Source organism: Stegodyphus dumicola, chromosome 10, assembly GCF_044657685.1.
Source record: "Stegodyphus dumicola isolate Sdum_Otavi_A_Nest chromosome 10, ASM4465768v1".
NCBI lineage: Eukaryota > Metazoa > Arthropoda > Arachnida > Araneae > Eresidae > Stegodyphus > Stegodyphus dumicola.
In genome coordinates this window covers 69794091-69808371 of record NC_140777.1, presented here as the reverse complement: position 1 = coordinate 69808371, position 14281 = coordinate 69794091, and the positions used below count along the sequence as shown (strand labels likewise).

The 14281-nt window shown below is 34.4% G+C and overlaps 1 protein-coding gene across 3 annotated transcripts in view; it reads left to right on the top strand.

Moving 5' to 3' along the window:
- LOC118193121 (uncharacterized) overlaps window positions 1-14281 on the top strand; it is a 173560-nt gene that overhangs the window by 86895 nt on the left and 72384 nt on the right. For all 3 annotated transcript variants that reach the window (XR_015043446.1, XM_085825060.1, XM_085825061.1), the window contains exons 20-22: window positions 2479-2548; window positions 8751-9004; window positions 13477-13647. Coding sequence is in view for 2 of the 3 variants with exons in the window: in XM_085825060.1 (XP_085681186.1) it covers window positions 2479-2548; window positions 8751-9004; window positions 13477-13647 (495 nt within the window). In the remaining variant the exon portion in view is untranslated. The remainder of the gene's footprint in view (window positions 1-2478; window positions 2549-8750; window positions 9005-13476; window positions 13648-14281) is intronic.

Below are 14281 nucleotides of genomic sequence, written 5' to 3'. Positions count from 1 at the left end.
TATAAATTATAATAATGATCTGAAATAGTTATTTACTCTTACGCTTCCATTCAGTCATGTTTAGCCTTTTCATATAAATTACAATAATAAAAAAGTATTATATAAAATTAACCTTTCATCTAAATTAAAACATCAATCTTAAATAGTTATTTACTATTATACTTCCTTCTCGCCGCAGTTATTTGGGTTGCCGCAATTCTTTTTGGCAGCATTGGCATCAACAATAGTTTGGCGATTTTTTACGGCCCTCGAAACCGAATAATACCAAATACACTGGTGCGCAAAAATTAAGGACGAAGTCGAAAAATTAGCATATCAGCTTAACGAAGAGGCAGAGCGGACAGAAAGACCAATCAAGAGATTAAGTAAGGTGCATGCGCAGATATGCAGGTAGAAGTAATGGGGGAGTGTCTGAGTAGTATAAACCATGTTGTCGGTGTAAGATCAATATTTCTGGCAAAGAGATTGCACGCCGTATAGCAGTTAAAATCACACCGATTTGCTGCCTCAGCAAGAAATGGCGAATAATCAATCTGTTAGACGACATCTGGATGCTTTTACCCGAGGTCGAATCATTGGGAAGTTGGAGGAAGGCCGCAGTGTGACAAGCGTGGCTGCAGAGTTCGGAATTGCTCACAGCATCGTTTCACGACTTTGGAGACAATTTCAAACTACAGGAACAGCTATCCGGGGGTTTAGTAGTGGTTGTCCACGAGGAACCACACCCGCAGATGACCGGTATATTGCCTTACAGGCCAGAAGAAACAGGCGGCAGACAGCGGGAGAAATCGCTAGACACACGACACAGGCGACTGGACGACAGATATAGCGTTTTACCGTGGCCAGAAGACTGCACGGTGGTAGTCTGTTTGCACGACGCCCTGTACGGTGTGTACCTCTAACGCCTGCCCATCGGAGAAGGCGTTCTCTGGGATGCCGGGAACACCGGTATTGGAGAGATAATGAATGGGGACGAGTACTCTTTACAGATGAGAGCAGATGCAGTCTGAGTAGCGATTCTCATCGCATACTCATCTCGAGAGAGCGGAGAAGCCGCAATCATCCCTCGAACATCATTGAAATGGACAGGTATGGAGGTGGCAGTGTTCTCGTTTGGGGAGGCATCATGCTTGGTTGTCGTGCAGACCTTCACATCTTCGACGCAGGTTCAGTCAACGGGACCCGTTATTGTAACGAGATTCTTCTTCCATATGTGCGTCTTTTTAAAAGCGCTATGGGTCTGCAATTCCTTTTCATGGACGACAATGCACCATGTCATCGCACAGTAGCTGCCGAACAGCTCTTAGAGAGTGAGGATATTGAACGTATGGATTGGCCGGCACGATCTCCGGATCTCAATCCCATCGAGCATGTATGGCATTTTCTAGGCAGACGCTTGGCAGCTCGTACCTTACCACCAGTAACGATTCCGGAGCTTCGATTGGCGCTGCAAGACGAATGGGCAGTAATGCCTCAACAACTCATTGACACCCTCATTCTCAGCATGGGCAGACGCTGTGGAACCTGCCTAGCAGTCAGGGGAGATCATATCCCCTATTAAAGACCGGATGTTTCTTGATGGACACCCATCACAGGGATGTTTAGGCCTTCAGTCGCATTGCGCTCCATGCTACTTTTTCAATAAAGCTTCTTTTTATCCCTCTGATTTCTCTTTTAGTAAGTGTTGCTTACATTATTCATGTCCTTACGTATTGGGGATCTTACGGTATTAAATGTGTTGATTTGGAAAGCTTTTGTACAAAGTTATATTGAAAAAACCGTCTCGTCCTTAATTTTTGCACACGAGTGTAATTTTCAAGGGCGTTTAAATGGATGTTCTTCTAATTCTACAACTATGTTGAACTGATATGGTGTAAATTAATTTCTAGGTAAATTAAAAATTACCTGTCTTTGTAATCAATGCTACAGCCTCACGATCGGACAATCTAAATCTGAATCAAATTAACTTGGACTAATGTCCGGCAACTATCTCAATCAGGCAGCTGCTGTTCTTGATGCGAATCAAGCGCGGCAGCCGTTCACACAGCCAAAAATCTATTTCCTACAAGGTCAAGCGATAACGACTTTATTCTCTCAATTTATACTTTGTCACTTATCAAACTAATCTGTGCATAGGTCTTGACTGTATGTAATATCTGGAGTGTACGATTCTCTGTACTGTACGTGATCACTTAAGTACGGAACGAAGCGAGGCAAAAAAGACAGGCTTACATAAACTTTAAACTGTTCCTTAAACAAAATGTCCCAGGTATTGCTAATATTTTTATTTGATGGAAAGTCTTATTTGATACCTAATAAATAACTATGCATGAATTTGGTAAAGATATTCGTCATTTCTAATAAACAGCATTATATACAGAAGCAAGTGAGTGTTGCTAATATTTGAAAATTGCATTTCATCGTATTTATACTGGCGTCACGATGTACTTATTTATTATATACGTATTTAATTGACAGGTCTCAACGATGAACTCAAGGAAGGTGTGTACCGATGGAGTGATGGAAATCCCATGATATATACTGATTGGTAAATCTTTCTTTGATTTTGAAATTAGTAAATAAACGTTTTTAATCAATAACTTTGAAATTGGTATAGGGAAGTTAAATAATTTTGAAATTTGTAAAGGAAAGCTTATAATGATGCTGAATGTATAAAGCAAATAATGAGATTATATGAATTAAACAAGATTTAACATGACGTTATTTATTTGGGAATTGAAAGCTATTCCTTTCCCTAGAATTCTTATTAATTTTAGTCAAATTCAGTAAAAGAAGTATAGCATTATTTTGGCAATTTTTGATTTACGTTATTGTCGTCACAATGTGAAATAAAAATCGCTTTGTGCTTATGTGTGTAACTAGTTGTGTGGAGTTCAAAAACCCCTTTTCGAGATATCTTTGCAGAGAGAATTTATTTAGGAAAAATGGTTTTCATTAAGGGGACTCATACACCTTAAAACTAGCAAGACCTGCGAATATGTGACTATTGCAAGAATAGGGATACCTTATTTATTTTAAAAGCAATTACTTCCAACTTTTTACAGCTGACTACATAATATAGCTGCTTTCTGAAATAGTAATCAGAAAGTTTGTGTTGCCAAAAATATTGTAATAATTTAATCCGCTCTGTGACAAAATTTTTCGTCATGTTTCCACCTTGCGCGCACAGTTTAAAACATTCTGTTGCATAATTTAATTCTATATTTAATATATAACATTTATAACATTTGGAAACTACTGTGAACCTAAATTTCTAAAAATTTTATGTTAAATTTTTATTTTATTTTGAGTCGAGTTTATAAAATGTATTTTGTTAAAAAAAATTTGTAATGTTTTCGTCCATAAATTTTTTCAATATTAAAATATTCATCAGATTTTTGGTTCAGTTAGAAAATGGTGCCCATATAAAGAATTCCATCCAATTTCAAGGATGTACCATTAGCCATTTTTAAAATATCATGCGCGCAAGGCGGAAACATGGCGAAATATTTTGTCACAAAGAGGATTAAATTACAAAAATATTTGTGGCAACACAAACTTTCTGGTTACTAGTTTCAAAAGCAGCTATATTACGTAGTCAGCTGTAAAAGGTTGGAAGTAATTGCTTTTAAAATAAATAAAATATCCCAATTCTTGCAACAGTTGCATATTCGAAGATCATAAGGGGTTTAAGGTGTATGAGCCCCCTTAAGTGAAACTGTTTTAAACAAACTATTTTTAATTGAATTAGTTAAATTCATTTTTTTTCTTGTCTTATACATTTACGTACTATTATATCCTTTAGATGAAATTCAAATTACTTAGCTTATTTTCCCACTCCATAAAGGTTTTCTGGATTAATGTGATTGCTAACGCCGAGTCATTTATTTTACAATAATGCATCACATTCTCTTATCAGCTACATGTCAGTATCTAAATCTTAATTCCTCAATTAACTACTGTTTGTCAATTTTTCTCCCAAACATAATTTAATAGATAATAGTTAGTATTTATTATCGATATACTCGTAGTTGGATTATCATATTAACTGGTGTTTTCTAAGAAAATATGTTTCATGCTTAGTTTTGTTCTTCTCATCCTCATTTTTTGTGAAGAAAAATTTAAATAGTGTCCTTATTTTTTAACTCAAACTTGGAACTTGGTCGTATAACTGGAGTTTAGTTGATTAATCTTTAATCAGTATTTTGGAGTACTGCCCTAAGCAGTGGCGTAAATAAGGGTATGCAAGGAATGCCGTCGCATAGGGACCTGAAGGCTTAGAGGGCCCTTAAATGTCCTGCTGAACTACATTTACATGTTTAAGCTTAAAAGAAGAATTCCATTACATATATATAGAAGCTTTAATTAATTTTCCCTTGATTAGCTTGGAATTAGAATTTCAATAAAAGAAGATTAATTAATATATATATTTTTTTATCTTGTATTTTTTTCCCTTTTGCTTTTCATTTTTATTTTTAGAATTTGTACTACTATAAATTCTTATTTTAATTTTGATTTTGTGTTAAACCCCTTTTGCACGATTGTTAATATTAATATAATTGAGGAATAGCCTTCATTTGACTCCGATTTACTTTTCGCTTTAGAATCCTTAAGTATATGTAGATAATAGAATTCGTTTTCTTTTAAGTTTTTAAGGGCCCCCTACCTGTATGGTGCAGTAACGCAATTCTCTGTATGACGCAGATAGGAGGCCCTTGGAAGCACCTGAAACAGCTAAATTCAAGTGTTTGCAAAAGTTAAAATTCCAGCATTCGACTATGAAATAATAACTTCATGACCTACCCCAGTTTAGGGATAGCAGTGAGTGGAAAATAGGAAAAGTTTCTTTGTATTCTTTAGTCTCAAACGTGAAAATTATTAAAGGCGACCCCCTAAAGGAAAGGTTTCTCCTTTTGCAATCCCAAATCAAAAAGCGGTGGAAGTGGAAATTAATTGTAACTATTTATTATAAAGTACTTATTGTATGTATTAATTTGTTTCTGTATAATTCGCATTATAATCGAATAATCAGTAGAAATATTTTCTTCCTTTTCTTAATGCTATACGTCGACATGTTCCTTTTTTAATATCAACTTATTCATTTTATATAAACTTATTCATTTATTATCAGTATGCATCTCAATGAAAGGAGAGAAAACTCTGTCTCTCGCACTCACACAAAAAATCGTAAGTAACTGAATTAAAATCATCTGACGTCAAATACCCAGACTAAAGCAAATTTTCATTTCACCAGTTGGTCAAGGGAAATTATTTTCCTTTTTATTCTTTCTTCACGTTACGTATCTTTCAACTGGTTCCCTAAGAATGTGCTTTTATTTTTTAACAATTAATCCAGATGTGATCAAAATCATCATGAAACCACTGGCTCCTGGAATCGTTGATTTTTTTTTTTTTTTTTTGAATTTTCGCGTTTTTTATTTATTTATTTATTTATTTTTAAGCACATTAAATTTATTGGGATAGGGGCCCAGGAAAATTTTTTTGTATAGGGGCTCAAGAGTTCTAGTTACGCCACTGGCCCTAAGGCGGTAGCCGTTATTTGATTTTTGCACGTGCAGATGCGAGAGCATGCCGCCGATAAGACGAAAAAAAAAAATTGGTGAAGTATTTTGTGGTGTCACCATCTAGCGGCACAAAGAAGCACTATTCTCTCCTAGTGCTATCGAGTTGGGGATATAGTAACCAGCACTTATTTATCTCCTGCAAACTTTGGTTATTTCCGCTGCTTTGAAAATATAAGTTCAGAATATCTACCAGTGCAATTGACTTTCCTCAGTCCTTTTAGCACGGGCGTAATTTGATAATAGTGAAATTCATGATTGGTTGTGTTACTGTTGACGTGCTGCTCTTAAGCATATCACTATATTTCTTTCGGATCTACCAGATTGGGATTTTTTCTTCAAAATTCTTGGTCAGCACGGTAAAATTTTTCTTTGTCTGCGGCTCCTGTTTTTAGGGTTTTGGAAAGTTATAGGATACTGTTCTGCTTTAACACAGGATTCAGACATATATACGTATATATGCATGTATGGATGGATGGATGTGTTCATGCATGCATCCATATATATAAGTATGAATGCGTGTATACATATACACATATATGCACATACATACATACACGCGTACATATATTTATTTCTGAATCCTGTCTCGATAACAAACAGTACCGGTTACAGATATATTCAGAAAATTCCCTGTCACTGCGCACCTGGAGTCACTCCCCATTGGAACGGTGTCAAAACACCCAGGTGCCTGGGCCAAAGGCACTTATGGTGACTGAATAAAAATAAATATTGAGATAGAAACTAATAGGTACTGGTGACACAAGAATTTTAACAAAAATTTAAAAGAGAGAGCTTAAAATACAGACATAAATATGAGAAGCACCAACACAAGATGTAGACATAATACTAAGAAGTTCAAGTATGAGATAAATATGGTGCAAGAGCTTGACATAATATATTAGATAGATGTAAAAACACACACATATATATATATATATTATTTTTTAATAAAATAAAATATTTCTATGTTAAATTAGGAACAGTTATAGGTTGAGAATTGGTCCATTTAAGGTAACATTTTTAAGGTTTGGTATCATTACTCATGAAAATTTTCTGGAATAGATTGAAGAGAATAAACAGTTTATCAATAGAGATTTCAGTGGATTGGATTTCTGGCATTTTTGCCGATACTTTTTGAATTATGCTTAGGTAGAGAAAAACCTTTGAACATATTATACAGTTCTTCGAACAGTTTGAGGATGTCTGCAAATGCACCCATTCCTAATTCATTAGGTTCGCTGGTCTAGAATTTTGTTTTTTAATACACACTTTTGGGTTTTGAATACTGTTATTAATTGTATTAGCAGATTGTGTGACATTTGCATATGAGACTCCAGGTGTAACCCTGGAGGATTTACTAACATTTTTATCATCAGTACTGTGATTTTTGAAAAATTTTATTTTTAGCCCAAAGGGTCATTAATCAGAAAGGCTATTCGAAACGGAATTTTGCGTTGAATCACTTAAAAGCGATGTCTCATTTTTCAAATTGTTACCATCAAACATTATGACCTTGTATTATATTTAAAGAAGCTAAATAATCAAGAATCTGCATGAATGCATGTACGTTTCTCGCATTGTAAAAAAACAACAGCACCTAGAGTCATTAAATTTTGAATAACACAGTCCTCCACCCGAATATGGGCATCTGGAACCGGAATTTGTTTTATCGTCATTTCATATTTTATAAAAATTTAACGAATTTCTTTTGAAAAAACCAACAATTCCAAAGCGAGCAGTGGAAAAAACTGTTTGGAATGAGACATTTCTAACTCCAGAGCGCGAGACTCCTATCGAGCGCTGACGAAAAACGCCCGTTTGTGCGTATGTTTGTGTGCCCGTTTGTGTATATGTAAAATCTGAAGGCTTTTAAATATATCTTCTTTTTAGTACTTTTTCTCTATAAAGTATTCCAACAATAAAAATTACTGTGAACGCAATAAATAGTAAAAATAAGTGAAAGGAAAAACCAATAACTTTGCAGAAATGTTGTCTTGAACCGTAATTGACTGAAAGCAATAAACAGACAGGAATATTTCTTAATTTATTAATATTATTGTTGTTAATCAAAGCTTTTAATTTGCTCAACAAGCATAGTTAATGGATCTGTTTCAGCAATATTCAAAGAAACTATATCAACAAAATCCATAAAGCACACATTATTGATCCCTTTAAATTGCTATATGATTCCTATTGCAAGCACACAGTACACTTCAGTGAAATAAAACTGTATATGCTTTCTTACAGTCAGGTGTTCGTTTACACGTTAAGTTTTTACTTGTTAATCAAATATGCTTAGGTAGAGCATATTTGATTGTAGCTCATTTGTAGAGCATGTTACTCATCATGCTTTTCCACTGAGCCACCTTCAAGCCACTACAGTCCTCTCAGCCATCTACGCAGTGTTTATCTATCTACCTAGATATATATATATCTGTATCTGTGTTATTATATATTGACTGTACTCTTCTTCAAGTACCTTCTATGCGCATGTATATTTCTTTTTTGCATTCAATCAATGTCGTCTGCTCTGCCGGGGCGGCTCAGGGCTGCGGCCTGGTAGTTAGTGGTTAACTCCCGCTAGGTTGATAACCAATTCTCCATGGATATACCTGCGTCGGAAGCCAACTGAGCTGTTTACTTCCCCTAACAACTATACCGTCTGGGCGGCATATGAATCATTGCTGCAACCTACGTTATTGTTTTCTTTGAATTAATCTTGAACACGTAATATCACTTCAATATAACTTAAAATTTAATATCCAAAATAAGTGTGTGAAAGAAATGGCATTTTTTGTCAAGTGTTGACATGTTAAACGAATAAATTTTCATCCTTTTATATTAGATGCGATGTAAACTATTCTTCGTTCATAACAGCATCTTATCATCACCACTACACTAAAAATACGAATCTTCATGTCTTGCTGTTTTAGTGATTACCGGGTTTCTCTGAAGACAAGACAATTAAAAGATGATAAGAGGAGTACCAAACTTTTAAGTGCGTGTTTATTTAATTTTTCCATATCAAAACTTATATTCCTTTAAAGATTTCCTCATATTTGTGATCATCTCATCATGTTTCATCTTTTTTCATCATGTTTTCATCTTAAAATTAATTACCTATTTAATCGTTTTCAGCTTTAAATTTATGTATTCTATCCACAGGGCTCCCGCTGCCCGCAGCCTGCTAACTCAACCAGATGGTGGTGCATACCAAGACTGTACCATGTTGAGGGTGGATAGTGGTCATTCAACAGCCCACTGGCATGACATACCATGTTCACTAGGAAAGCTGGCTTTCCACAATTGGGATGGTATTGATTGGGGAGACCAAGATCCAAGCAAACCAGAGGGCGAAAGAGAAATTCTGTCTTCCATCAGTAGTTATATTTGCAAGATGCAAAGCGATATACCAGCTGGTAAATTTTGTATTTTGCTTTTCAGTGGCATAAAATTTCCCTATCTAATTCTGGGGTACTAATTTACAAAACCATAAACAGACATGAAACCGAAAACAAAAGTTCAATGAAATAATGGTATAATTTTTATAAGCAAAATAGTATCAAAATTTCCTTACAGTTATTCTCTGTTAATCGAAATATTTGTCGAAAACCTGTCAGTCATCATGACTACTGGAGATTTTCAACATTTATAACTCAAGCAAAATAAAATCTGCTTGATTGATGATTCTATGATGCATAGTAATATTAATTGTTCTTAAAACGCATTTTGTAATTTTAAGTTTAAAATCAACAAATCATACATCAAAAGTACCACTGCATTCCTTGAAAACTGAAAATTAATTCATGTGTTGCATATATAACTTGTAGAGATATTAGGCTATTTTGGAAGCAGAAGATGTGAAAAATGAGCATTGCCCTCGAACCTCTCCAATAATGGTCAGCACCGAGCGTGCTGACCATTACACCACGAAGGTATGCTAAGAAGGTGGGAGAAATACCTTATAACCTTTTCAACGTATTCCTGCAGAATCCTCTGATGTTTCACCTATGGTCTACTGTGATTTGGTCTCTTGAAAAAGCTCTTTCTAAACGTAAACCACCACGATTGATGGACTCTGGAAAATAATGGAAGTAAGCAATATCCTTGGCAATTTTACGAACTCTTCTATCACAAAAATTGCGATGCACACTTATAGTCTAGAAAATAGGCTATCAAATATGATATCAAACATTAAAAAATAATCTTTATATTTTAAACTTTCATTAAACGGCCCCCAAATTGCTCTAAAAATGTGTAAGATTACTCTACACTTGACAAAAGTAGGTTTACTCGTAAAATTAGTAACGCAACAACCTTGAGTTCGGCGTAGATTTAGTCAAGATCTCAATCAAAGAGGAACCTGTACCTGTTTGCCCCCGAAATCGAAGACATCTTGATTAAATCTACGCCACACTCAAGATTGTTGCGTTACTAATTTTATATTTTACTTGACGTGTTTGTCATCTGTTTTCAGGTTTACTCGTTTTCAACGTACTCATCAATATTTTGCCTTCATGATCCAGGCGTTTGTGAAGGTGATAAGACATTTTTGCAGGCACTGTAACACTGTTCATTTAGTATGGTGTTAAATTCCTTGGCGATCGCTTTAGGCCGTATGTCTTTGAAATACTATGGCTATGAACATTGTTCCTTAATGTAGTTCTACACTTCTCTAATCAGCGGTGTCAACTCCGGTTGTTCTACTAGCCTGCACATTCCAGTATCTAATGTGGTACCTCAGTACATATCTCCGCTTTTGAAACACGGCCAACTTGGTACAAAACTTTGTTTAGAAGCGAAAAGTTTTGTTTGGTTTACGATATTTCTTTGAAATACCACTGGAATGCGACGAATCACGGCACTGTAGTGCGTCAGTGCATCTGTTGTTGTTATTAAATATTCACCTGTTACTATTATTCGACCTGTTGCTGTAACTCACCTAACTGTATTATTCGATACCTATTGCTGTTACTCAATATACAACCCAAGCTAAAATTCTGAATTTCACCTGTTTCTGTGTTTTCTCGAATACATTTTTGTAAATTCATTAACATAAACTTACGAGGAGTCAAACAACGAAGAAAATAGTTAGAATCATATCAATATAGAGATGAAAAAATAAATTCTTTAAAAATATGAAGATGACATCCATATCCAATATTTGGCTACAGCATACTGTACGCCGAGAACGATGGTATATATGATGATGAAAAACATAAGCTGTATTAAATCTGCTATCTGAAAAACATAAACCGTATTAAATCTTGAACGGGAATGAAATCATTCAGAAATAGTGATCAAAGACATTAGATCATGTTCATAAATTGCTTTTAATCAGGATAACTGAATACTTATATATTTCATTCATGTACAGTTTCGTCCACTGCATTTGAAATTTAACATTAAACAATGTTATAATAACAAAAATGGGATTTTTTATTTTTACGAAAGGATTCCCTTTCCCTCTTATTTCTTATTAGAAGTTTCGTTTGGTATTCGTCCAATGATCTGGGACGAATAATTGTTGTATGCCTAGTTACCACTGCATGACGATATACACAATTTTCTGATGTGGTGTAATAAGTGGTATCCATGCGAAACTCGCCAGTTCTGCATATTAATCTTGTCTTTTGAAGTAGATCTTAATCACAAACATTCCGTTTTAAATATGTATGATATTACTTTATACCTCTTCACCATCCTTATACTCATCTTTATTTTCTGCCGCTGTTTCAGTCTTCAAAAGTTTAAGATGAAATTTGGGCAGTAACAGAAAATTCAGTAAACGATGAAACACAGATTTATGCTCGTTTAATGTGCTTTCTATGATTTCCATTTCAATGTTCACTCTTCGTAGAATAAATCCTCCTCTCTAAAAAATTAAATCAGCAGTGCATTCCGCATTTTTGTATATTCTCATCGTGCTGTAAGAGCTAATTTTGCTAAGCGATTTATTACATCGCTGAGTATTAATGTTAATACATTTTGCGCTTATTTTTAGTTAGCTATGCAGCTATTAGTTTAATCGAAATTATTATTATTATACTAAATTTGAATCAGCTCGACCAACGGCCGAGCGGTAAAGTCGCTGAACACTTGTAGCTTGGTCTGTTGTACACTTGTAGCACACTTGTAGCTGCGAATGGGTTTGGCTGCATGGGTGTTTTCGTAGTTTTCTTTTCCATGTGCAACGGGTGTATGAGACAGTTTTCCTTGTTTGCATCCCTTCCCTTAGGCAGAGAGCCCTCTTGTGCATTGCGTCATCAAATGCGCCACGCCACCTCTAATTTCAAACCCATATTCTTATTTTTGAATTCCTTCGCATTCAGTTGCCTTCAAAATTGCACTAATAAATAAATTCCATAGGGATTAATATCATCATTTATGTTAAATTACGAGAGTTACACTATTTGTCAACTATAACTGAGTTCTGAAACTAATTAATTATCGTAGTTTTCTTGTATATTGTTTTACATGCGGAAGTTCTTCATACCATTTTAAAGAAAAAGGGAAAACCTTTTTGTTTCCCAACCTTTTGCTTTGTTTTATTTTGTTTTCCTACCCAAAGAAGAATAAAAATTAAATATTTTACACTATTTCTGTTTTCAATATTATTATTTGGTATTAAAATTTGCTGCTACAGTTCTTTTTGATCGGATCAGTTACCAGTTTCGCTCTTCTGCTAACTAACTGTCCATTAAATTATTTGCTACCAAAACAACAAATTCAATGTATTCGCAAGACATACAGCGTAAATTCACATCATACATAGCACAAAACCACAAAGTAGTAACAGATAATAATATAGCACTTTGTTTTTTTTTTTTTTTTTTTTTTTATATATATATATAAAAATGGCAATACATTTTATTTCTTGCCTTGCACATACGCTCTACTAGTTGCTTGGAGACTACCTAAACAATGACTTAATTTCATCTTAAGAGTTCCTCAAATGTAAGGCTGCGATTGGTGTGTTCTTTAAGCTCAGTGGTATACTTGTCTGTTGAAAATGTCCTTAAAAGCTCACCAAGCATAGAATTTTTAAGGTGGTGTTATCAGGAGAAGGAGATGATAATTTTATCAGGCCACCACGTGCACATTTCATATTCCCAAACAAATGAGAATTTACAATATGAGAATTTACATTATCCAAATTTACAATATTCGAATATTCTAGCTCAAATGAATTTAATCATGAAAATGATTAAATTACTGAGATTTGAAAACAGTTTATTGAGAGAATATTCAAATACATAAAGAAAATCCTAATATAATGCCTAAAATGTGAGGCTGGAAAAATGGAGTTGTGAAATTATAATTTTTTACATTTTGTCCAGATGAATTGTACGGTAACAATATCTTACTTCGAATCGAGCCTGTTTCGTACATGAGAATCTATCTTATACTCGATACTTTTGATAGAAATCTTCATTTTCATTAAAGTGTAATGGGCAACCTACCTGCGCCTGCCACAATGTGATTACTTTTGGTTTTGGCGTTCGCTAATTGCACGAATTACGATACGATTTGATATTACATTCAGACTTAAGAAATTTACACAATTGTCATTTAAGTGTGAGAAAAGTTGAAGTTCCTGTATAAGTTGTCTAGAGTGAATTTTAAAATTTATTTCTTGGAAGCCCTGCATAATTACTTTTTGAAATGCTATTGAAAAATACCTTTCTTTGATGATGTTTTGTTAATTAGAATTATAGCTATCACAACAGTTGGAAAAATAACAGTGCTTTCAGTTATGATACAATAAATCAAACTCAGCTTTTGGAGAAAATTTAACACCAAAGCAGAAAGATTAAAACCAAACAAGGACGATTAAAGTTTTTCACAATTTTCATGTTCTTTAATTCATTATAGTGTTTCTTTCTTTTAGGAAAGGTAGAGAGCTTGTCAGTTCTTCGTTCCCAGAATAATACAGAAACTATCCCGGCAAACTTGAAGAAAGAAAAGTACTTTGTATGCAGAAACAAAGAAATAATATCAACGCAATTTGTATGCAACTTAGCTGAAGATTGCAGAGACGGGAGCGATGAAGAAACTTGTCGTAAGGCCATATTTTTAATATATTTACCTATTTTGTTTCCAATTTTCCACTTTTCAAATATAATTGTAAGATCCGATGATGAAATTAAAACTAGTGCGATTATCATTAAATTATTTGTTAAATTGATTATCATTTGTTAAAATCACGATTTTTGTTAAAATTTTAAAAATATCTTAGAAAGCTTCTGTACCTCAGATAACTAATACAAAATCTATGAAACTAGCTGCCATCAAGCAGATTATAACGTTAGAATTAAGAACAAACGTAAACATTATTCTTTTCATTTCACTATAAAGGCATCATAAATTTTGTTTTTTATCTTCAGTTTTTTTAACAGTTCAGGTATAATACCCCTGTGTCCGTACAACGTCCTGGTATCATAATTGCCTGGATAATCTTCCAGTGAGCATGTGGCGGTCTCGGGTGTTAGCTCGCTTGTTCTATAGCATTTACTTACTCTTCCTGTATAACCATTTATTAGCAAAGATGACAAGAGTGGCGCTATGAAACCCCCGTGTGATTGAAGAGGGTTGAACGTGGCAGAGCCGTAGCTACGTTTTTCAGCCCCCGGGTTTGACAAGAATGGAAAACACTTCATTCTAAAATTTCTTAGCATTAATTTACGCCCGCTTCC